This window comes from Pan paniscus, chromosome 5 (genome assembly GCF_029289425.2).
Source record: "Pan paniscus chromosome 5, NHGRI_mPanPan1-v2.0_pri, whole genome shotgun sequence".
Lineage (NCBI taxonomy): Eukaryota > Metazoa > Chordata > Mammalia > Primates > Hominidae > Pan > Pan paniscus.
In genome coordinates this window covers 44,204,713-44,230,225 of record NC_073254.2, presented here as the reverse complement: position 1 = coordinate 44,230,225, position 25,513 = coordinate 44,204,713, and the positions used below count along the sequence as shown (strand labels likewise).

Sequence of the window (25,513 nt, the reverse complement as noted above, 5' to 3'; positions counted from 1 at the left end):
TCTGCCCAGGTGGCAGCTACAAGAAGATTGGCTACTATGACAGCACCAAGGATGATCTTTCCTGGTCCAAAACAGATAAATGGATTGGTGAGTGGATCTTGTTTGTATTTTCCTTCAGCCCCTCTCGACAGTCAAGGGAAAAAGTCATGCCTTTGAGTGAGGATGGAATGGTGGAGACTGTTAGGTTGGAATGTGGCTGGCAGCTGGGCCAGGAGAAAGGGTTAAGTGAGAGTGAATACAACCCCTAAGGCGTGGGTAGGGGAGACTGGTGTATTTGGAGAGGGAATAGGCGGTGGTTAGTACTATTTTTAATGGTGCATTGCTGGGGTAACTGGGGATTAGAGGCAGGGGGTGGGCAGAGGGCGGGAAATGGAAACTCCATTTGTGTTTCCCAGATGTCCTGGTGTCTTGATATATTTGAACCAGCTACTTCAAGCCCAGAGCTGTCTCTTTGTCTGTCTCTGTCAGGAAAACGGTTGCTTAAACTATGGAGGAGGAGGGAAAACCTCATGTAATTGTCATCTGCCAAAATGTGCTTTTTATTTTTATATGTATTTTTAAAAATTTTCCTATTTTTATGTAATTTAGAGGTAGACGTGCAGTTGTGTTACATGAATATATTGCATAGTGGTGAAGTCCGGGCGTTTAGTGCGCCTGTCACCCGAATAGTGCACCTTGTACCTAATAGGTAGTATTACATCCCTCAAAATATACTTTTTAAAGAGAGAAAGCAAGCAGTTATTCTTTGTGTACTTGGCCTAAATGATAGGACATAGGAGAGAAACTGAAGGTGGACAAAAGGAAGGACCTACTGATAAAAGAAAGCCTCCTTGAGAATGAAGGGGAGGCCCAACCATTGAAGATGGCTGCCATCTGCCCTGCCCAGCAGATATCCAGTCATTCCCAGCACTGCTGGAGTTTTGCCCTTTTTTTTTTTTTTTACAATTCGAATTTAGGACAGTGTTCTGGATTGCTATAAATGCTGCATGGCCTAAATTATTCTTTAAAAAAAAAACTAAGCAAATTGAAATTAGTTTTTTTTGGTGAACTCTGACAAATTTGAACTTCCCCCTAATAATAACTGGAAAACATATTTGGGAATATTACCCTGCCAGTATTAAAATTTCAGATTAGCTTTCCTTCTTTTTTTGTTTGTCTTAAGAATAGGTGTCCACACTAGATACTTCAAGGCCTTTTTAGCTTTATGATTCCATAATTGTCATGTGAAACTTTGATTTGGGTTATAAGAAACCTTATAACATTTTTTAATGATCTCCTTCTTTCTCCTCCCATTTTCCTTTGCTGTAAGAAAGACAGAAAAACTTAAAGAACAAACAAAAACAAAGACTACAACTTTGGTGACATGCCTCAGCATTTCCCAACCTATGGATAGACCATTCACTCCATCTTCTCATCTCATTTCTGGTTGCTTCCTAACGGCCCCAGTGGCACTGAGCATTCTGCCTGCAGTAACCTCTGTCCAGTGCAGTTAGGGCCTCATGTCCCCAGCCAATGACTGAATGTCCATCAGCAATCTAGTTCTTTGCCCTTTTCTCCTATCCTGTCTTCATTCCTTTGTCCTCCTTCCCTTCTCTTTTCCCTTCCCCTCTTCCTCCCCTGTGCCATGCAGGAGGGTCCCCCCCAGCTGACCAGACCCTGGTCATCAAGACATTCCGCTTCCTGTCACAGAAACTCTTTATCTCCGTCTCGGTTCTCTCCAGCCTGGGCATTGTCCTAGCTGTTGTCTGTCTGTCCTTTAACATCTACAACTCACATGTCCGGTAAGTTTCTCTTCTGACGTTTTCCTTGTCTGCCTCTCTGAGATACTGATCATGTTCCTGGACAGGATGAGAATAAAACCTGTGTAACTCCCATGGCCATGTATCATGGAGTTTTTCATTCTGACTTGTTGAGAATGAAAACAGGGAAACCAGATATAACCCCCACTCCTACTCCAAAGTAGCTAACGGGAAGAAAAAAGAAAAGAAGAGAAAAAAACAACCTTTGGGGCCAGGTCTCACAGTCTTGGACTCTACATAAATAGCCCGTATTCTAGTGGGGGCCTGTGCTTGGGAAGCCCTCTGCAACTCCATCTTCAGCCCCATGACTGCATTGCTCTGCCTCTCAAGGCTCCACTGTCTTCTCCAATCCTGTCTTCCTTTAGCCCCTGGCCCTGAAATTAGGGTCATGCCATTGCATGGTATTTGGAGAGCTCAGCCTCCCTGGAGAAGAGGGGTAATTCTCTCTCCCTCTCACCCTCTCCACCTCTGCCCTAGTTATATCCAGAACTCACAGCCCAACCTGAACAACCTGACTGCTGTGGGCTGCTCACTGGCTTTAGCTGCTGTCTTCCCCCTGGGGCTCGATGGTTACCACATTGGGAGGAACCAGTTCCCTTTCGTCTGCCAGGTGAGGAGGTGGTGGGCAAATTCCTTACAGGATGTGACTCTCCCACCCGTCTCAGGAGCACCTTCCATGATTTATGATTCTCTGCCCTTCCTCCTCAGCTTTCCCTGACTCTTGTCCCTGTTCTTTCCTTCTAGCATCACCCCTCTGGTCTGTGTTTGGCTCTGTCCCTTCTTTCTGTGCCTGCAGGCCATTTTCATTCTGTAGTTTACTTGTCAGTTCCAAGGTTGCCATGGCAGGCCTTGCAGAGAAGAGGAGGGAGCCATTGAAGGCAAAGGAAGGGGATCTGCTCAAAGGTCTCCTGAACAATGGTGGCTTGTCTGTGGTATGGGAGCTGAGAATCAGAACTGTGAACTTTTCTTGGGAGCCTTTGTTGGGTTTGGAAGGATAGAAGCAGAGATGGAAACACAGCAGAGAGTTGGGGGGAAGGGACCACTGCCACACAGGGAGGAGGGGCTCTGGGACTGTTGGTACATGGAAGGTTCTAGCGCTGTGGGGAGAGGCCAGCTTCAACAGTGATAGTTGAGTGGTTCTCTTTTCCACTGGTGGAAACACCCACTCTTTCTCCTGATCTGCCTGCCTGTCCTTGCTCTCTCTTTTTCCTCTGCTCTGTGCTGTCCTGATCATACATCTGTGCACATGGCATTTCCATGCACATGCACATGCAGTTCATCAGGAATCCTCTGTTCCCAGTGAGGCCAGAGTGCAGCTGGAGAAGCAGACAATTAGCTGTAGTGCAATAGGAGAGGTTCCAGAGTAGGGATCTGCACAAAGTGCTTTGGGGGCAAAGAAAGGAACACAGCTCACTGCTGGCGTGATTGGGTGGACCTCACTGAAGAGGTGGCATTTGAATACTGAAGGACAAATAGGATTTTATCAGCTAGAGAAATAGAGGAAGGCTACTTCAGGGGCATAGGGAGCATCGTGTGGCTAGAAAATACATGAAAGAGAGTAGATGAAGAGAAAGTGAGTAGTTCAGCATGGCTGGAGCGTGGGGTAGGTGTGGGACTGGGAGATGAGCCTAGCTGGACAGGTGGATGGGAGCATGTTGTGAAGGGTCTGTGTCATATCCAGAAGTGTTCAGGCTATAACTTATAGATACTGGGGAGTGGTTGGAGGTTTTTGACCACTAAAGCCAGGAGGTTTTAGCAAGATCACCCTGGTGGTGTGGAAGTAGAGGGTGGATGGGAGGAATTGTTCAAGGTGGGGAGACTGCTCTCCCCCTGCCGCTCCCCGTCCTGCTCACATTTTCCCATCCTCCCTGTGTCACCGTGAGCTCCCTGCCCGTGCTCCCTGCCCACTCTCCCTTAGGGTTCTGCCCATCCTTACTGCAGTCCCGGCTACTACCCTACCCTGTTCTGCCTGTGCCCTCTCTTCTTTTCTAGGCCCGCCTCTGGCTCCTGGGCCTGGGCTTTAGTCTGGGCTACGGTTCCATGTTCACCAAGATTTGGTGGGTCCACACGGTCTTCACAAAGAAGGAAGAAAAGAAGGAGTGGAGGAAGGTGAGCTGCTGCCCAATCCTCAGCCCCCAGATCCTTGGCTCCTGGGGCACAGAGCATTTTCCCCTGACGTGCCTGTTCTCCCCACATATTTATCCAGACTCTGGAACCCTGGAAGCTGTATGCCACAGTGGGCCTGCTGGTGGGCATGGATGTCCTCACTCTCGCCATCTGGCAGATCGTGGACCCTCTGCACCGGACCATTGAGGTACCACTGGAGAGGAGGTGCTATGGTCAGGAGAATGAGCAGGGCTCAGTGGCCATCAGGGCCCTGGGGCTGTGTGTGGTCTTGAGAGATGAAGCTACTTGGAGAGAGTGCCTTCCTCGTATTGGAAGCGCTTCCTTTCCTTCCTAGAAGGAGCCCCTCATAGGCCTCCAGATTCAGCTGAAGAAAGGAAGGGGTGGGGATCTGGGAAGGGTGTGTAGAACTTCCAGGCATCAGGGAAAGTGGGGAACAAGCACCTCCAAGGGTTCAGGAAAACATTCTTAGGCCTAGAATGAGATTTGGCATCAGCATTGAGGGTCTCATAGGAAAACAGTTGGAAGCCAGAGACTGAGAAGCGTTGAGGAGAGGAGGGGAGGCTGGCAACCATCTTTCTTGTGACCTTGTTTCTGCCCTAGACATTTGCCAAGGAGGAACCAAAGGAAGATATTGACGTCTCTATTCTGCCCCAGCTGGAGCATTGCAGCTCCAGGAAGATGAATACATGGCTTGGTGTGTGGGATGTGGGCAAAGGAGGGCAGGGATGCACAAAGGCAGGAGGGAAGGCAGGGGTAGAGGGCTTGGAGGGAGAGGGGTCTTTGGAAGAGGAGGTAGAGAGCTTGTCAACCCAGTTTGAACACCCTACTCTTTGTTATTGCACTAATCTTTTCTGAGAATAGGGGAGAGTTGCTCTTTTGCTATGAGGAGCTTAGGGCCCAAAGCACAGATGAAGAACTTGTGTTCAGCAGAGGAACAAGTGGGGGTAACCCCACCTCCAGACTTGACATTATCTTTTAGATCCCCCTTGGCCTTATTAGCATTGTTTGATTCATGGTCACAAATTGCAAACCTACCCTCTGCCTGGAAAGCCACCTTCCCACCTGTAGGGTAAGGGTGAGGCATGTGTGGCCCAGACTGGCCTATTTCTAGATATTCAACAAGCCCTTGCCTGACTGACAGCAGCTTGCCACCATTGCTTTCCTGTGTGAATCCCAGGAAAAAGTGATGTGGTCTGGGCAAGTTGGGTGGACGTAAGGGATAGGGAGGGGACACAGGGTGAGGTTTGCTAGGTCAGAGGGGCTGGATTGGAGAGGAGGGCCCCCTTTCCATTGCAGAGTAGGTGAAGGGCAGAGAGGGGATGGGGATTGAGTGAGGAGCATTGTGGTCCTTGTTGCTCAAGTGACTCTCTCCTGCCATCCTAGGCATTTTCTATGGTTACAAGGGGCTGCTGCTGCTGCTGGGAATCTTCCTTGCTTATGAGACCAAGAGTGTGTCCACTGAGAAGATCAATGATCACCGGGCTGTGGGCATGGCTATCTACAATGTGGCAGTGAGCACTGACCCCATGGCATTGACCCTGTAGGCTGACCACAGCAGCCCAGATATAGAGGACTAGGAAGAATCAATGCTAGATCTGGGATCGGTTGCTTAGAAGTCTTAAAAAGTTTGTTAATTCTTCAGGTCTATAAAGCACTTTACAGTTTACAAAGCTCACTTACAGACATTGTATCACTAATCTTGCAACTACCCAGTGAAGTAGATATTAGTATCCCCACTTTATAGGTGAGGAAACAGAAACACAGAGACATTAAATTGCTTGTCTGTGGTTAATGGGCTGGACTCTATTGACATTTCCTGCCAGGGACCGACTATGGAGGACCCGGAATGTGTGCATAGAGATCCTGGGAGTTCCTGCCTTGAGGGGAGGGGCTAACCAAGAGTAAAAACTGGTTTGAGACAATTTGAGATTTTTCTCAATCTATATTTGAGGATGATCCTGAATTTGGATCCTTTTCAAAGGGAAAGTTCACCAGGAAACTGTCTGCATAGACTCCCTCCCATGGGAAGTAAACTCTGGATCTTGTCTGAGCCTGCAGACCTGAGACTCCCTCAACGTGTCTTTCCCTCTAGGTCCTGTGCCTCATCACTGCTCCTGTCACCATGATTCTGTCCAGCCAGCAGGATGCAGCCTTTGCCTTTGCCTCTCTTGCCATAGTTTTCTCCTCCTATATCACTCTTGTTGTGCTCTTCGTGCCCAAGGTAAGGATCTGGCTTTTCTCCCACCCTCTTTGTTCCCATGTCCCCTCCATCCCTCCTTCCTATATTACTGAGTTCCTCTGCCCTTCCGTTCACCCTCCTCTCACTCCTCCCCTTGTTTTGGGCCCAACTCTCTTATCAGCATTCCTTCCACCTCCAACCTTCCATTAGCCAATCACTAGTACAGTCCTTGCTGGGCCACCCCACGCCCAAACATTTGCCCCCAGATGCGCAGGCTGATCACCCGAGGGGAATGGCAGTCGGAGGCGCAGGACACCATGAAGACAGGGTCATCGACCAACAACAACGAGGAGGAGAAGTCCCGGCTGTTGGAGAAGGAGAACCGTGAACTGGAAAAGATCATTGCTGAGGTGCGGGGGTGGGTGTCAGGGTAGGGTGTTGGAGTGGTCCAGGAGGCTTGCGTCTTAGCTCGGGTTGTCTGAAGCCAAGCCTGAGATACAGGGTCAGATGTTCTTGGCTCATGGAGGGAGGGTCCTAGGAGACAACCTGTAAGGAGTGAATGGAGCAGCATAGGGGAGGGGAAAGGGCTGAGCAAGATTCTGTCTCAGGCAAAATCCAGTGTTGGCCTGGCAGGTGGAGGGGCTCTGGAGTGGGAGCTATGTGGTTGACTCAGCCTCCTTAAGGCAAGAGGATGGCTGTTGGCTGTAGGTGACAACTGGAGAGAGGCAGCTGTGAGCCTCTAGTAGTCAACACTCACAGCAGCTGGGTGTAGCATGCAGCCCCAGCATAAAGGACCTGGGCAGGCGTTCACTGTGCCCCAGGCTGTCATTAGGGGCTGGTGCAATGCCAAAGAGAGGGATGTTCCAACTGGGTTGACACATCTCTCTGATTTATTGGAAGCTCTGTGCACTGACTTTTCTCTCCTTCCCCACTTTTTCCTTTTGTTTTTAAATTCTCTCTTATTTCCCTGATCGCATTTTTTCTATTGGTATCCCCATTATGTTCTCTGGCTTTTCTTGTTCTGTTTTGATTTCTCCTTTTAATTTATTCTGTCCACTTACCCTATGTCCTCCCCCTACATTTTTCCGTGCCCTTCCTCTCTTTCCCTGTGCCCCTTCTCTCTTTCCCTCCTCCCCACCCCTTCATCACCTCCTCTTCTCCTACTATCCCAATTGTGCTTCTTCCTCCAGAAAGAGGAGCGTGTCTCTGAACTGCGCCATCAACTCCAGTCTCGGCAGCAGCTCCGCTCCCGGCGCCACCCACCGACACCCCCAGAACCCTCTGGGGGCCTGCCCAGGGGACCCCCTGAGCCCCCCGACCGGCTTAGCTGTGATGGGAGTCGAGTGCATTTGCTTTATAAGTGAGGGTAGGGTGAGGGAGGACAGGCCAGTAGGGGGAGGGAAAGGGAGAGGGGAAGGGCAGGGGACTCAGGAAGCAGGGGGTCCCCATCCCCAGCTGGGAAGAACATGCTATCCAATCTCATCTCTTGTAAATACATGTCCCCCTGTGAGTTCTGGGCTGATTTGGGTCTCTCATACCTCTGGGAAACAGACCTTTTTCTCTCTTACTGCTTCATGTAATTTTGTATCACCTCTTCACAATTTAGTTCGTACCTGGCTTGAAGCTGCTCACTGCTCACACGCTGCCTCCTCAGCAGCCTCACTGCATCTTTCTCTTCTCATGCAACACCCTCTTCTAGTTACCACGGCAACCCCTGCAGCTCCTCTGCCTTTGTGCTCTGTTCCTGTCCAGCAGGGGTCTCCCCACAAGTGCTCTTTCCACCCCAAAGGGGCCTCTCCTTTTCTCCACTGTCATAATCTCTTTCCATCTTACTTGCCCTTCCATACTTTCTCACATGTGGCTCCCCCTGAATTTTGCTTCCTTTGGGGGCTCATTCTTTTCGCCAAGGCTCACATGCTCCTTGCCTCTGCTCTGTTCACTCACGCTCAGCACACATGCATCCTCCCCTCTCCTGTGTGTGCCCACTGAACATGCTCATGTGTACATGCGCTTTTCCCATATGCTTTCTTCATGTTCAGTCACATGTGCTCTCGGGCGCCCTGCATTCACAGCTACGTGTGCCCCTCTCATGGTCATGGGTCTGCCCTTGAGCGTGTTTGGGTAGGCATGTGCAATTTGTCTAGCATGCTGAGTCATGTCTTTCCTATTTGCACACGTCCATGTTTATCCATGTACTTTCCCTGTGTACCCTCCATGTACCTTGTGTACCTTCTTCCCTTAAATCGTGGTATTCTTCTGACAGAGCCATATGTACTCTACCCTGCACATTGTTATGCACTTTTCCCCAATTCATGTTTGGTGGGGCCATCCACACCCTCTCCTTGTCGCAGAATCTCCATTTCTGCTCAGACTCCCCCCATCTCCCTTGCATTCATGTACTACCCTCAGTCTACACTCACAATCATCTTCTCCCAAGACTGCTCCCTTTTGTTTTGTGTTTTTTTGAGGGGAAGTAAGGAAAAATAAGTGGGGGCAGGTTTGGAGAGCTGCTTCCAGTGGATAGTTGATGAGAATCCTGACGAAAGGAAGGCACCCTTGACTGTTGGGATAGACAGATGGACTTATGGGGTGGGAGGTGGTGTCCCTTTCACACTGTGGTGTCTCTTGGGGGAGGATCTCCCCGAATCTCAATAAACCAGTGAACAGTGTGACTCGGCACCTTGCAGTCTTCCTGTGAACAGAATGGGCTTCAATCCAAGAAGGGAGGCTCAGAGGACTCCAAGTTCATGAAAAGGCCTTAAAGCGGAGGGTGAAAAGAGGTGTTTTATTGATCCATTGAGGGCTTAGCAGAATGAAGCAGGACATGATTAAGTCTGAGATTAGTGAGTGAGGACACTACTGGTTAAAAGTGTGGGCTCTGGAGTCAGACTGCCAGGGTATCAGATCCAACCACATGCAAACATTTTCTTAGTCTCTATTCCCCATGTCCTCATTTATGAAAATGAGAATAACAGTAATACATTCCTCCATAGGTTGGGTACAAAGACTATATAAATTGTGCATTCAGGTGCCTAGGTTGGCCATCAGGCCATGGTATATGTTGCGTGAATGTTAGCCTCTGTCCCTGCTGTTTAATGAGTTCCTTGACAGTAGTGGGCATGTATTGGGAGCCTGGAGCAAGTGCCTAAGCATCCCCTCTAGGGACGCTCCTTCCCAGGAACTAAGAAGAGTAAAAGAATGATGACTGCTAGAAGGTAATGGATGAGATGGCTGCTGAGTGCTTCCAACCTTAAACATCTTTGTTTAGGAACTCTGAGCATCTTGGAAATAATTTGCTATCAAAATGAAAAAAAATCTTGAATGGACAAGGGCAAAAACATTTGCCTGAGACTTTAAACATTTTTTGTGTCATCTTGGAGAGTGCTTTTTTGAAGCTCAACTTTTCTTTTATTTTGGCACTGATTTTTAAAGTGATTCTCAGATTTTTGTAAGACAGCTGCAAGGGTTGGATGGGCCCTGTCATTCATTAACCTGTTAAGAGCCAATTTCTGAACTTCCACTAAAGCATGGGCTGGTTGAATCTTAGACCAGTACTTGAAAAACTTTCCACTGTGATTATCCACCTTGGACCGGTTGGACTTAATTTGAGTCTCTCTTCTTCCCACAGTGAAATATCCGCTAGGAAAAGAGAAGAAGTCTATGGAGTAGATAAGCCTGCAGTTTGGAAAATGAATAGTTGGCATCAGAACAGCAGCAGGAGGCTGGGCGTGGTGGCTCACGCCTGTAATCCCAGCACTTTGGGAGGCTGAGGTGGGTGGATCACGAGGTCAGGAGTTCAAGACCAGCCTGGCCAAGATGGCAAAACCCTGTCTCTACTAAAAATACAAAAATTAGCTGGGCGTGGTAGTGGGTGCCTGTAATCTCAGCTACTCGGGAGGCTGAGGCAGATAATTGCTTGAACCCAGGAGATGGAGGTTGCAGTGAGTTTGTGCCACTGCACTCCAGCCTGGGCGACAGAGTGAGACTGTCTCCAAAAAAAAAAAAAAAGAAAAAAAAAAAAGAAACAACAGTAGCAGGAGCTATAGAACAGCCCTGGGTAGAACCTAAAAGACCCAAATTATCATCTCAAACTTGCATTGCACTTAAGTGGGCTGTAAATTATAAACAAAGGGTGAAAAGTTCTACTGTGGCCAAAGGTGAGCCAGACACTGCTAGCAGGAGTGCGGGAGTCGAGAGCCAAACGGTGGGACTAGCAGAGTGCCCAGTGCAAAGGGGTGGGAAGGAGTGAGATTGAGGATATTAAAAAGGTACTTAGAAGAGAACTTGTAAGATTTTTACTGGCCAAATTTAAAACATGACTGAGCACTATTTTTCATACAGGCCTCCTACTAATAAGAAAAACAATTTTGAGATAACTACTTGTTTGAGTTCACAGTTAATGTTCCTGATGATTAAGATCAGTTGCAAATGTTCATCTGTCAATGCTTATCTACAATGAGACTTCATGTATTCATTTCTGAAAGTGTCTTTTCAGGGTGAAAGGTGCCATTGATTAGCACTAATACTAATTATTAGTACATTATATATAATTACAATGAGAGATATATATATATACACACACACACATATATACATATACACACACACAATGATATATAATTAATATATAATTGTACCCCAAGGGGCTCAAAGGAGATGTGTTGCCAGGTGGAGAGGCCACCACTTGGCAGTTCTGGGAGGACTTGCTCCCTGGGCACTGTGAGGCAGGCTTTGCCTTTCAGACCTGCCTTTGGGTAGGGTTCAGATCACTTTCTAACTTTGGAATGTCCTAGAATGTAGACTGCCTGCAGGCTTCCATGTCCCCTGCTTTTCCCTGACTTAGCCTGTTGCCTCCCTGCCCTCCTGTTGGTTGTCTACCAGTAGAGAGCACTTTGTGTGCACTTGGCTGCTACATTAGTTAGGTGATCTTCAACAAGTGTTGATGGTGAGTTGCTGTGGCAGGTGCTTTTTTTGGGGACTGAGGCAAAATTGTGAGTAAGATGGCTTTCAAGCCTTGTACCTTCTCGACGTGGGAAGATGACCAGTGAGCAGAAAAACAAATAAACGAGATCACTTAAGAGAGCAACCAGGAGTGTTGGGCATCTCACAGCCATTAGCTCTGGTGTGAAGGACAAATCTAAAAGCAAGGGGACTGTGTGTTCATTTTCTGGGGTCACAAAACTAAGGAGCAAAGCCAGCATTCAAACTGCATATATTATTATCTATTGCCACAAAACCTGTTACCCTAAATGGCTTCAGACAACAATAATCATTTATTATCTATCATGGTTTTTGTGGGCTAGAAATTCAGATAGGGTACAGTGGGAGGGTTCACCCTGCTCCACAGCATCTGGAAGATCTGAAGTCTGAGGGTTGTTGTCCAAAAGGTCCTTCACTCAGCATCTAAAGGAGGTGTTGGCTGTCAGCTGAGACCCCTACACATGACCTTTCCATGTGGCCTGGTATTCCTCATGACCTAATGTCAGTTCCAAAGGCAAGTGGAGGCAGTTGTAGAGAGTCAGCCAGGTTTAAGCTGTATTTTTTTTTTTTCCCTGACAAAGCCTTGAAAGTCATGTAGCATCACTTCTGAGATATTCCACTGGTCCAAGCAGTCACAAGGCCATGCCTAGGTTCAGGAGAGGAAACACTTCACCTGTTGGTGGGATGAGCGTAAGTCACACTGTAAAGAGAACATGTGGAATGGGACAAATGTGTGTTGCAGGCTGCTTTGGTAAAAGCAGTCTGCTGCATCTGGTCTGCCTGCTGCAAAGCCAGTGTTCACTTCACCTTAACATGTTCTTTGCCCTCTGAGCTGAGCACCCTAGCCTCTTACCAGGCCCTGGATTCCTCTGGATGCTTGGGGGCCAGCTGTGATCTCACCCCAGCAGAAAATGGGAAGTGTTGAAGATGGTCCTGCCAATTGCTCCTCCCACAGTCCTTGGTAGTTTTAGGACACCCTGGATAGGCAACAGTTTGTTTATCCACTCAGGCTTTTGAAACAGATAATTCTGTGACTTTGCCCTTGAGGGAAGCTATCACTTGACATGAAGCTTACCAAAAGGTAGGCTTCATGTTAAGGGAGGCTGTCACTTGAAGGCAGGCAGAAAGGTGCTATTCATTAGCCACCTTATGGTGGGTTCATGTTAAGTGACAGCTTCCCTCAAATGGGATGCTACTCAAAATACTTAACCAGTATGGCATCCACTTACATGGCTCCCTGGAGTGTGGAAGGACATGCTGGAGACTCTCCTGGAAGGTGAGTTCAGCACCAGCAGCAGCTGTGATAGGGACATGTACTGAGGCCTGTGTGGGCTGGACACTGGGACTGATGCAGCAAAGCTAGGGAGACAGATGCAGAAGCAACGTCATGTGGCCTGCAGAGTGCATTCCCCAGGTGTGTGTAGGGAGTGTAGGAAAGAAAATCCTTTTCCTCTTCCTGTCTTAGGTTCTCCAGCTGCGGCTGTGTAAATTAGAGTGGCATAAGACAGATTAATGAGAGAAAAACAAATAGAAGTTTATTAACATTTGCTTCATGCATGTACACATGGGAGTACCCAGTGGTGAACAATGCAAAGGGGCGGTTAGAATTTGGGCTCATGGCTGGGCGTGGTGGCTCACGCCTGTAATGCCAGCACTCTGGGAGGCTGAAGCTGGGGGATCACTTCAGGTCAAGAGTTTGACACCAGCCTGGGCAACATGGTGAAACCCTGTCTCTACTAAAAATACAAAAATTAGCCGGGTGTGGTGGCAGGCACCTGTAATTCCAGCTACTCGGTAGGGTAAGGCAGGAGAATTGCTTGAACCTGGGAGGCGGAGGTTGCAGTGAGCAGAGATCGCGCCATTGCACTCCATCCTGGGTGACAGCGAGACTCTGACTCAAAAAAAAAAAAAAAAAAAGAATTTGGAGCTCATACAGTTGCCCCTTGAACAACTTGGGGCTTAGGGTTGCCGACCCCACACACAAACGAAAATCTGCACATAACTGTTGACTCTCCAAACTTAGCTACTAATAGCTTACTGTTGACTGAAAGCCTTACTAGTAGTGTAAACAGTTGATCAACACATATTTTGTATGCTATACATCTTATATATGTATTCCTATAATAAAGTAAGCTAGAGAAAAGGAAATGTTATCAAGAAAATTGTAAGGAAAATACATATAGGGTACTATACCGTATTTATTGATGCCTTAAGTTTACATCATTTACATGATGAATCGTCTGTCTGAAATGGCAGCAACCCCAGCAACAGACCTTGATCTATGGTGTATATCAAGCAATTCAACTTTTTATAGAGTCATGACTTTGCTTCTTGGTAGAACTTCCAGCATCACTGTTGGCACTTCATATGGGTCCTATGGTGTTATTTAAGGTTCACAGTATTGCTCTAGACATGATGAAATATATGCAAGAATCTTGAGAGACCACTCTTTACTGCTATACACAATTTACTGTATAGATGAACTGCTCATGCAGAGATGATTAGTGTCACTTGGCATTTTAGGCAGATACTTGCAACAGTTGAGCTCTTTGCAATAGTAAGAGAGGTGGCTATCAAATTACAGTAGAACAGTATACACTACAGTTAATTTTATGCCATTATGATTTAATTCTGCATCTTTTGTTAAGCTTTCTCTTGACTTTGAGTGGCTTATGTGTGGTCTGTAAGTGTGTGCGTAAGTTTTGATAAGTTTTATTTATTTTTTGAGACATGGTCTCACTCTGTTGCCCAGGCTGGAGTGCAGTGGTGTGATCTTGGCTCACTTCAGCCTCAACCTCCTAGGCTCAGGTGATCCTCCTACCTCAGCCTCCTGGGTAGCTGGGACTGCAGATACATGCCACCATGCCGGACAAATTTATTGTATTTTTAGTAGAGATGGGGTTTTACCATATTGCTCGGATTGGTCATGAACTCCTGGATTCAAAAAATCTGCCCACCTAGCCTCCCTAAGTGCCTGGCCAAATTTTTGTTTTTTTTGTAGATTTGTGTATATTTTTTGGTAGTATCTACATATATTTTATACATTTATATGTTGATGAAAAAAGTAAAATTTATAAAATATTTGAAGAGGTTTATTCTGAGCCATTTATGAGTGACCATGGCCTGTGACACAGCCTGAGGAGTTCCTGAGAACATGTGCCCAAGGTGGTTGGGTTACAGCTTGGTTTCATACATTTTAGGGAGCCAGAAGTTGCTGACAAAGACATAAATCAATACATGTAAGGTATACATTGGTTCAGCTCAGAAAGGCGGGACATCTCGAAGCAAGGGAGCTCACAGGTCATAGGGGGATTCAGATTTTCTGATTGCCAATTGGTTGAAAAAGTTAAGCTCTGCCTAAAGAGTTGAAGTCAGCAGAAAGAAATGCTTGAGTTAAGATAAGGGGGCGTGGAGGTGGCGTTGGGGGAGATGTTTGTGGAAGCAAAGATTCTTGTTATGTAGATGAAGCTTCCAGGCCTCAGAAAGAATAGATGGTAAATGTTTCTTATCGCACCTTAAAAGATGTCAGACTCATTAGTAAAATCCCTCCTGGATCAGAAAAAAACCTGGAAGGGGAAGGGGATTCTCTACAAAATGCAAATCCCCATGACAAGAAATGGCTTTGCAGAGTCATTTCAAAATGTCAAATAAGTATATTTTGGGGTAAAATACTTTGATTTCCTTCAGGGCCTGCTATCTGTGATGTGATGCTGTATCAGAGTCAGGTTGGAGTTGACTATTTTATTGCTACAGAGAATCTTTTGTCAGTCTTACAATCTCTATTGTAATGTTAATGCTGGTCAGTTGTCCCTAAACTCCAGAGGAAGGAGGGTATCACTGGCATGTCTTACCTCACTTCCTGTCAGTTAGGGGGCTTAGAATTTTATTTTTGGTTTACACATGACATACTTTTCTCTTTTTATTTATTTATTTATTTGAGATGGAGTCTTTGTTGCCCAGGCTGGAGTGCAGTGGCGCCATCTCGGCTCACTGCAACCTCCGCCTCCCGAGTTTAAGCGATTCTCCTGCCTCAGCCTCCCAAGTAGCTGAGATCACAGGTGTGTGCCACCACGCCTGGCTAATTTTTTGTATTTTTTAAGTAGAGACGGGGTTTCACCGTGTTAGCCAGGATGGTCTCGATCGCCTGACCTCGTGATCCGCCTGCCTCGGCCTCCCAAAGTGCTGGGATTACAGGCATGAGCCACCGTGCCCAGCCCTATTTATTTTTTTAATTGAGGCTGGAGTGAGGTGGTGCAATCACAGCTCACTGCAGCCTCAACCACCTGGGCTCAAGAGACCTCCCACCTCAGCCTCCCTAGTAACTGGGACTACAGGTGCGTGCCACCATGCCCAGTTAATTTTTTTTTTTTTTGCAGAGATGGGGTTTCCCCATGTTACCCAGGCTGGTCTCCAACTCCTGAGCTCAAGCAATGCATCCATCTTGGCCTCCCAAAGTTCTGAGATTACAGGCATGTGCCGCAGCACCTGGCCCATTAATTTTTCCAGTGCTTCTAAGCTATGTGGTTTGTCTGTGAGTTTTTTCAAATTGTCACAAATCTCCAAAAATTTTCAATATACTTACTGAAAAAAATCATGTGTGAGTGAATCCATGGAGTTCAAATTGTGTTGTTCTTAGCAACTGTATACCATCTTGGCTTGGTAAAGGAAAAGGAGTTTGGGGCTTCTGGGTGAGTGGTAGATGGGCCGGCAAGTTATGGGAAAGTGACCAGGAAAATATGGAACAAAGTGGTTTAGTAAGGTTTGTTATGTGGATTTAAACTGTCTTCTCCATTAGTAGAGTTGTACCTTTACAGATAGAAAAGGTTTGTTATGTAGATTTAAACTGATGTCTTCTCCATTAGTAAGAGTTGTACCTTTACAGATGTGAATTTATTTACAAAAGGAAAACTTGTATCCTGTTTTACAGCATTCCCTAGTCTGATAATTTTCAATTGTTAGCTCAAAATAATCCACATGCTAAAGATAGTTTGAGGTGGCATATACTAGTACCCTTCAAGGGTGAGCAATTAATTCTGCATAGGAGGAGCCAGAAGGTTTCCCCTTCCTTGGGAGATAGAAGGATAAGACAGGGCTAGGCCCTACACATAAGCATCTATTCATGATTCAGTGAGCCCTTCAGACGTTTGAGGTTTATTTTATTTTATTATTATTTTTTTGAGTTGGAGTCTCACTCTAACTCCCAGGCTGGAATGCAGTGGCGTGATCTCAGTTCACCGAAACCTCCGCCTCCTGGGTTCAAGTGGCTCTCCTACCTCAGCCTCCCAAGCAAGGGGTTTACAGGCACCTGCCACCAGCCCTGGCTATTATTATTATTATTTGTATTTTTAGTAGAGGCTTTTTAATTTTTATTAGAGACTTCATATTTTTAGTAGAGATGAGGTTCTTGAATAATGTTCCTTTAAGGCTTCCAACTCACATGTCATGTTAGAATGGATAGTTAAGTGCCTGCCCTCAGGAGACCTAAATCATGTAGGTTTGAAACATCTGTAAGGGATCCTTTTTTTTTTTTTTTTTTTTTTCTGGTTGTATTCAATTCAGTAGCTTCTGTATCTTTCTGAAATAATCTCTACCTTCCTCCTTAATCATTTTGCTCCTCGGTGTAACTCCTTCCTCCACATCTCCCTATCTTAATGCACAACATGCTTATTTTTGTCTTTAGCCTTTTCTGTTATAGAACCAAACTGGGGTCTGCTTACCTGGTGCAATAAAACCAGATACTTACACCAAGGATTGCACCAATAGAAAGAAAGGCATTGGTTGCAGGACACTACGCAGGGAGGACCAGGCAGCTAAACACTCAAGTCCTGGCCTCCCTGATGTCTTGCAGGCAAGGGTATTAGCGGCAGAATGTATCAGAGTTACATGGCATGAAAATATGTTAGCAGCTGCGAATCTGTACAGGTCTGCAGCAACCTCAATTTTTGCCTCCTCAGAAGAAAGAATCTGACTGAGGGGCATAAGGCAGAGTAAGAGACTGAGGCAAATTTTAGAACAGGAGTAAAAGTTTATTAAAAAGCTTTACAGCAGGAACAAAATAAAGTAAAGCCCACTTGGAAGGGGGCCAAGCAGGCAACTTGAGAGATCAAGTGCGTGGTTTTGACCTTGACTTAGGGTTTTATATGTTGGCAGGCTTCCAGGGTCCCTTCTCCCCTGAATCTTCCCTTGGGGTGGGCTGTCTGCATGTACAGTGGCCTGCTAGTGCTTGGGAGGGGCTGCATGCATGGTATGTTTACTGGAGTAGTACGCATGCTCCCTTGAGGCATTCTTCCCTTACCAGGGAGTGTTCCTATAAGGTTATAAACCAGTTAAATGCTGTCATTTCTCCTCTTAGTTCCCATGCATGAGCCCACTTGCCCAACTCCTGAGATCTTAGTTTCAGGTTTTTCTATTTATTGGGAGACTGTTTTTCCCTGGCACAGGCTGTGACCAATGATTATTTTAGAGAGACAGCTTAACAACCGCCTATCACCTGATGGTTGCCTGACATTCCTGGTGGGGAAGGAGGCCCTTTCCTGCCCTGCTCGTGTCTGACTAACTATTGTAACATGGGTTTTTAAAGGCAGGGGTAAGGCAGTGTGCAGTGGCTCACACCTGTAATCCCAGCACTTTGAGAGGCTGAGGCAGGAAGATCACTTGAACCTAGGAGTTCAAGAACAGCCTGGGCAACAAAGTGAGACCCCAACTCTAAAAGAAATAAAAAAATTAGCCAAATATGGTGGCATATGCCTGTACTCCCAGCCACTCAGAAGGCTGAGGTGAGAGGATCCCTTGAATCCAGGAGGTCGAGGCTGCACTGAGCCATGATTATGCCACTGCACTCCAGCCTGGACAACACGGCAATACCCTGTCTCAAAAAACAGGAAACAAAAAAAGGCAGGGGCAAATTTCAGAAAAGCAGAAGCTACAAGGAACATTGGAAATCAGTGCATGGGGGTTCCGCATTTTTTTTTGAGATGGAGTCTTGCTCGGTTGCCCAGGCTGGAGTGCAGTGGTGTGATCTTGGCTCACTGCAAGCTCTGCCTTCCAGGATCATGCCATTCTCCTGCCTCAGCCTCCCGAGTAGCTAGGACTATAGGCACCCACCACCACGCCTGGCTAATTTTTTTTTTTTTTGTATTTTTTATAGAGATGGGGTTTCACCGTGTTAGCCAGGATGGTCTTGATCTGACCTCGTGATCCGCCCACATTGCCTCCCAAAGGGCTGGGATTACAGCCGTGAGCCACCGTGCCCGGCCTCCACATTGGTTTTGATCTAAAAGGGTGGGATATCTTGAATCAGGGGCTTACAGGTTATAGGTAGATTCAAAGATTTTTCTGGCCAGGTGTGGGTCATGCTTGTAATCCCAGCGCTTTGGGAGGCCAAGGAGAGAGGATCCCTTAAGGCCAAGAGTTTGAGACCAGCCTGGGAAACATAACAAGACTCTGTATCTACACACACAAAATTTTTTTTAATTAGAGGCTGAGGCAGGAGAATTGCTTGAGCCTGGGTGGTTGAGCTGCAGTGAGCTACGATTGCAACTGCATTCTGGCCTAGGTAACAGAGCAAAAGCCTGTCTCAAACAAAAACAAAAAAACCCCCAAATTTGCAATTAGTTAAGGAAGAGAACCTTTGTTTAAAAATTTGGGGTCCAGTAGAAAAATGTTAACTGCCTAGGAGGTGTTACTTTCTCCAAGCTCCTCAGGAAGAAACTTAGAACAAAGAATGATATTTATAAAGTTCAGTCATTTTCCTGTCCTCTGAGGTCTATGCCAGCAGATTCATTTGGTGGGGTTCCGAGTTTCTGAGAGACAACTCAGAGACATATGTTAAGAGGTTATCTTTAGTTTCTATGAGGAAAGCAAACCTATTCAGAACGCTTAACGTCCTTGGCTATTGTCTTAGGCTGCTATTACCTTCTTGCTTTTCAAGTTGCTACTTATTTCTCAGAGCCAGCTAGGTGCCTGGAATTTTCCTTGAAGAAACTCAGGATTTTGCTTTATTTCCATGCTTGGGAGTCCACAAGCCCCTAAAAAGGGGGTCTTTGCATCATCTCATTTCTACACAGTCAGCAAATACTTCTTATTTTGTTTACTCTTCTGTGGTTCAAACCTCTAAGAGGCTTCCATGATCACTGCCGCTCCAAGCACTCACACACTTTATTCTTTAATTCTGTATTCCTGTATACTCTTATTTGCTCCAATTGTGTAACTGTCATGTATGCTGGAACTATGTGTCTGACCATCCCTATTTTCACTGGACATTGTGGGGGTTGTGACTGAGTAACTTTATATTGGATTTTCTCACAGAGTATCCAATAGATGACTGTCACATGGAAACAATGAATTTAGGATAAGAGATGTTAGTCCTAAGTCCTATGTTAAACCATTTATTCAACAAAGCAGATTCTTTTAGACTGCTTTATTTAATTCTCTGTTGCATTTCCCCTAGAGTCAGTCTAGAAACGATTTTACTATACACAAACATTACAGCCTCTGGCTGTAGGGAGATGATAAACAGGAGAAAAGTGTAGACATTTCTAGGTGCCAGTAAGAGAAAGCGGATAGAGGGGGTCATGAAAAAAAGGTCTTACTACAGTGATTTGAAAAGTGGAATTAAGCTTAGCCTTACCTGTAGGGCTGAGATTATGATTATGATTATGATTATTTGAGATAGAGTCTCACTGTGTCGCCCTGGCTGGAGTGCAGTGGCATGATCTCGGCTCACTGCAACCTCCACCTCCCAGGTTCTCCTGCCTTAGCCTCCTAAGTAGCTGGGATTACAGGAGCACGCCACCACGCCCGGCTAGTTTTTTTGTGTGTTTTTAGTAGAGATGGGGTTTCACCATGTTGGTCAGGCTGGTCTCGAACTCCTGACCTCGTGATCCACCCGCCTTGGCCTCCTAAAGTGCTGGGATTATAGGTGTGAGCCACTGCGCCTGACTGATTAGGATTATTAAATATAAAATGGGGGTTCTACATTAAGATTAGAATATGCTCTAATAACGAGGTCAAGGAGACAATAAGATTAACACAAGGATGGCTAGGATAAAGATTAGGATTATAATAGAATTAATGTTGCTGTTCTGTGCTGATGCCAGGATAAATGTTGAGTCAAAATCATTTTATGTTGGAACTAGAAATAAAACTAAGATTTTCCTTTTTCTTATTTTATCGGTGTGTACTCAAAAGGGAATTTGGTATTGCTGCCCTTGCCAGGGAAAAGCTGGGAGACAGCATATGTGGGATTGGAACCCCAGAACCTTTTATATATTCTCTTTGGAGAGTAAGATTCATTCATTCATTCATTCATTCACTTATACATTTATAAAACTGGGTGCCAATTTTATGCAAAATTCTGGTCCTTGCCTTCTGAGAGCCTGAAATCTAGTGGGTGAACTAAGCCAGAAACACACACACAATGAACTGTAACACGACTTTTTCCAAAAGTTTTATTGTTCTGTTGTTTCTTATGCTTTGAAGTATTTGAAAAACTCTTATTTTAAGGAAGTGAAACCCCTTCGGCTGGGGGATCATTTAGATATAGTTTTAGATTGAAATGATTTCCTCAAAGCTTGTTGAGAAGTTGAAGCTTTTCACCTGGGCCTGGGAGGCATTATTTTTACCAAAAGGCAAGGTTAAGAGCAAGGAGTCTGGAGCCAGTTTTCCTGGGTTCAAATCCTGTCTTGCACATTTGCAAGTGGTAACATAAATTCTGTGTTTTAGTTTTTACCTCTGAAAAAGGATAATAATATTATCTGCTTCATAGTGTTGTTATAAGGATTAAATAAGTCAATATGTGTAAATTGCAGGGGGTTCCTGACTTTGACCATTTTTGACTTTATAATAATGCAAAAGAGATACATTCAGTAGAAACCGTACTTTGAGTACCAATATAACCATTCTGTTTTTCACTTTCAGTACAGTATTCAGTAAATTACATGAGATATTCAAAACTTTATTATAAAATAGACTTTGTATTGAGGATTTTGCTGAACTGTAGGCTAATGTAAGTGTTCTGAGTATGTTTAAGGTAGGCTAGGCTAAGCTATGATGTTTGGTAGGTTAGGTGTATGAAATGCATATTCAACTTACAATATTTTCAGTATATGATAGGTTTTTCGGGAGGTAACATCATCATAAGTCAAGGAGCATCTGTACTTTAAGTGTTACTTGGGTTAACATAACAATTACATAAATGCTTATAGTATCATAACAATATCTATGTCTTTGAGCCAAGTACAGTTCGGATGACCCTGGAGCAGAAGTCTGGGATGTCACATGCAATACCATATTTGGCCGGTAGATGACACCAAGGTCCACAATGTGCCAGCCTAAACATGAAGATATTTTTGTGTCTTTTTGGCTGCTCCTTTACCTGCGATTTATGGGCATTGTAAGAGAAGAGATAGGACTGAAGAAGCTAAGTTTCCTTTGTAAGGCTCAAGCCTGAAATACTGGGGTATTTGATTATGGTGTGAAAGCAACAGTGTGTATTTGAGAGTTGCCTGACTGAAAATTATGGGGCCTGGATTTTAGTTCTGATGCTGTGGACACTGTGTGTTCTTGGGTGAGTTTCTGAACTTACCTGGGCTTCAGCTTCCCCTTCTCTTTTGCTGTTATTTGAGAAATACAATAGGATGAGAATACAAAACAGACATATAGTGAAGTGGGAAAAACATGAGGGAGAAGCAAAGAAGATATGGTAGGAATTAGAATTGGAGGTGAAGGAATAGTGGGGATATGGCAAGGGAGGGGAATTAAAAATGGAAGTGATGAAGGTAGGAACATGACTATGGAGGCGAAGACTTAAAGTAGAAAAAAAATAAAATATACTTGATGCCTATAATTTTTCGCATAAAGATACCTCCCTTTACTACATTTCAGACGCTGTCTCTTGTACACATACATGCACACACACAGACATGTGACTTTCATCCATTCCCACAATGTAATGGGTGTGAAGAAGGCAGAGGGGCAGGGAACTCAAACTTTCTGATAAAAGCACATAGAATCTCCTCTCTTTTAAAGCACATTAAGCAGCTCTCCCTCAGCTTTGTGTGAGCCCCATTTCCTTCCCCAGCAATCTCCTGAATGCCCTGGTTACCTCCTTGTTCCTCAGGGTGTATATGAGAGGGTTAAGTGAAGGAGTGCCCACTGCATAGAAGAGACCAAAGAACTTGCCCCTCTCTTGGGCATAGGGATTTTTGGGCTGGAGGTAGACAGCAATGACTGAGCTGTAGAAGAGGGTGACCACAGTGAGATGGGAGGAGCAGGTCCCAAAAGCTTTCCTCCGCCCTTTCACAGAGTTAATCTCAGCACTGCCCGGGTAATGGCTCCGTAAGAGACAAGGATGAGGCTGAGAGGCACAACTAAGATGAAGACACTGGCAACAGCCATCTGGATCTGATTGTAGGAGGTGTCCCCACAGGAGAGTCGAATTAAAGCTGGGACCTCACAGACAAAATCATCCACCTGCCGATGGGGGCAGAAGGGCAGGCGCAGGGTGGATGGTGTCTGGACCACTGACTCCACTAGACCGATGACCCAGGCCACAGATGCCAGCTGCCAGCACAGCCAGGGGTGGATGATGGTGGCATAGTGGAGGGGCTGGCAGACAGCCACGTATCGGTCAAAGGCCATCACTGTCAGGAGGATGCACTCAGTGGTCCCCAGGGACAGGAAGATGAAGAGCTGGACAGAGCAGCCCAGGAAGCTGATGGTCTTCTTTGGACCCCAGAGGTTGACCAGCATTTGGGGAACACAACTCGTGGTGAAACAGAGGTCCAAGAAGGAGAGGTTGGAGAGGAAAAAGTACATTGGAGAGTGGAGCTTGGGGTCCAGCACAGACAGCAGGATGATGAGTGTGTTGCCCACTAGGGTTAGGAGGTAGGAAGTGAAGACAACCACGAAGAGAGTCCTTTCCAGCCCTGGGTGTTCAGAGAAGCCCAGAAGGAGGAAGCCTGGTGCAGAGCTTTGGTTAACCATGGCCTGTTCTTGTTTGTACCTGGAGGGATGAGGCTGTCACCCCAGTGTGATTCAACCTGTCTTATCAAAACTCAGCCTGGGTGTTTGTGAGGTCCCAGTAGGTGAGTGTTTCTCTTCTGTCTCTGCTCGCCCAGCCTCCCTTTCCAAGGCTCATCACCATCCAGCAGCTCCTTCTCGTTCCCTGTTCTTCCTGGTCAAACATTGTCTAGTGAGAGTGAGGAATCCATGAATGTACTGGACAGCGGATGGATACTCACACTGGTGCCTCTGACTTCCTGGGTGAGGGCAAAGGAGGCTGATTAAAATATGCATTAATTCATTAATTCATTCATTCAGGGGAAATTTATTGAGTGCCACTATGTTCTGAATGCTGTTTAGAGTTGTCTCTTATTTATTGGATGATCTCGTAAGGTATATTGAATGAATTTTCTGATAAGTTGTCTCTGTAGGCTCAATTATTGCTCTATTGGTTGAATGAATTTTATAGAACTCTGTACATTCCATTTATTTTGTATTTTTTCATTTGCAAGTAAGCTTATCAGAGACAGTGTTTTATCTATGAGAGAGATTTTGTTTTGTTTTAAGATATCCCTACTTATAGAGAGATCAGGTTGGTTGCCCTGGCCTTTTTAGCAACCTAAGTTTCTGAACCAACTGACTTGCAGGGAGGGGTGGAAATTGGTCCACATGCTTCGTCCTTGCCATGAGTAGCTTACAAGTAGGAGGCAAGAGTGGCCACAAGCATGTTAAAATCACCAGGGTTCACAGGAACATTATCAGAAAGACCCCAAGAATCACTCTCCCTAAATCCTGTAGTCTTTCAGACACCACCAAAAAGAGAGTCCAAAATTTAAAGGCCAGTAACACCAATGTACTGGGTGAATGAGAGTAAAGGTTCTGTAGGATGACTGACCAATTTGGTTGGGTATATCAGGGAAAGCTTCCTAGAGGAGGTGACTGGACTTTTTCCTTAAAATAGAGATGTATTGGGGCATAGAAGGTCAGCTGAGGGCTGGGGGTGGGAGACTGAAGCCACTCTGGCAGGTCAGAGACAAGGACTCAGGGTCTTACAGGACCTTAGGAAGGCCATGAGGGGAGCAGATGAGACGGTGGGCCACCCCACAAACATGCCATGGAGCTCAGAGGGTGGCAGGAGTGTCTTCCTCTTACAGGGTCCCCATCTTGTATTAAGCTCTATCACATCTCCCTTTTTTCCAGGACTCTCTGCCGTTGTCTCTGTCTTCTTCCTCTTTCTCCCATTATTCTTTTCTCGCTTAAAATATATTTTTAATTTTCAAATATTGTTACGTATTTAAACAACTAGGTTAAGGAACTGAGCAAATGTTTCAAGTATCTTAGAAGCTTCTGTGTGCCCCTCCCTGCTCTCTCAATTTTCTCAATTTGTCACCCCTCAAGATGTCACCACCATTCTAATTTTTTTTTTTTTTTTTTAGACAGAGTCACGTTTTATAGCCCAGGCTGGAGTGCAATGGCACGATCTCTGCTCACTGCAACCTCCACCTCCTGGGCTCAAGCTATTCTCCTGCCTCAGCCTCCCAAGTAGCAGGGATTACAGGCACTCAAGACGATGCCTAGCTAATTTTTGTATTTTTAGTAGAGATGGGGTTTCGCCATTTGGCCAGGCTGGTCTCAGACTCCTGACCTCAGGTGATCTGCCTGCCTCGGCCTCCCAAAGTGCTGGGATTACAGGCATGAGTCACCGTGCCCGGCCTCTAAATTTTTAATTATGCCTTCGCTTTCATTTTTTGAGATGTATTTAACATACCATAAAATTTGCCCTTTTGAAGTGTGTAATTTAGTGGTTTAAAGTATATTCACAAGTTGTGCAACCAACACCATTTACTTCCAGAATATTTCATTACTCCCAAAAGAAACCTCATGCTCATTGGCTGCCGCCCCCTCCTTTGTTTTCTTTGTAATATAAAATTCTTTGCATGTAACCTTAAACAGTAGCCAATTGTTTCTTATTCATCCATCATGTGTCATCCTAATTAATTTTCTACATTTCTAACTTTGTCATTATCTTGGCATTTCATTCCTTTCCTTTCTCTGCTATATCGCTGAATCTCTTTAGATTACACCTTTCTTAGTGACTCTTTGTTTCCCTTTCCCTCTTTGTTCTCTGTCTTTTCCACTCTCATTATTTTTCTCCTACTCCTTTTCCTTCTGAAATATTCATGCATTGGTCTACGCATTTATTCCTTTCTTGAGCCCCAAAGTGCCAGCATTGTGTTAGGAGCTGGGGAAGGAGTTGGGAGGTCCTTTGAAAGGGGTTTATGATAGTCTAGTGACCATGAGCTACCCTTGCTGTTAGTAGCTACCATCAAAGCATGGTGATAACTCCCTGAACATCTGATTCTCACAGTGACCCTACAAAGAGATAAAGTTATCTCAATTTTACCAAAAAGTGAACAGTCACAGA

General features: G+C 45.5%; 2 protein-coding genes across 7 annotated transcripts in view; one reads left to right on the top strand and one right to left on the bottom strand.

The window, feature by feature from the left end:
* Positions 1 to 20,246, top strand: part of GABBR1 (gamma-aminobutyric acid type B receptor subunit 1) — a 42,246-nt gene extending 22,000 nt beyond the window's left edge. For 4 of the 6 annotated variants that reach the window (XM_057302459.1, XM_003829721.5, XM_003829722.5 and 1 more), the window contains 10 exons: positions 10 to 87; positions 1,631 to 1,781; positions 2,277 to 2,409; positions 3,792 to 3,908; positions 4,006 to 4,113; positions 4,527 to 4,620; positions 5,310 to 5,437; positions 6,019 to 6,147; positions 6,372 to 6,515; positions 7,296 to 8,774. In XM_057302459.1, coding sequence (XP_057158442.1) covers positions 10 to 87; positions 1,631 to 1,781; positions 2,277 to 2,409; positions 3,792 to 3,908; positions 4,006 to 4,113; positions 4,527 to 4,620; positions 5,310 to 5,437; positions 6,019 to 6,147; positions 6,372 to 6,515; positions 7,296 to 7,469 — 1,256 coding nt within the window. In that variant the 3' untranslated portion in view covers positions 7,470 to 8,774. Of the gene's footprint in view, positions 1 to 9; positions 88 to 1,630; positions 1,782 to 2,276; positions 2,410 to 3,791; positions 3,909 to 4,005; positions 4,114 to 4,526; positions 4,621 to 5,309; positions 5,438 to 6,018; positions 6,148 to 6,371; positions 6,516 to 7,295; positions 8,775 to 9,733; positions 12,593 to 15,461 lie in introns of those variants that run through there. The other 2 variants (XM_055113305.2, XM_034961666.3) reach the window with 2 other exon arrangements.
* Positions 20,247 to 21,923: 1,677 nt separating this feature from the next.
* On the bottom strand, positions 21,924 to 23,070 carry LOC100974972 (olfactory receptor 2H2). The gene is given in 2 exon segments (XM_055113313.2): positions 21,924 to 22,395; positions 22,398 to 23,070. Coding segments are annotated over 2 exon segments (936 nt in total). The 3' UTR covers positions 21,924 to 22,132.
* Between the last annotated feature and the right edge of the window lie 2,443 nt (positions 23,071 to 25,513).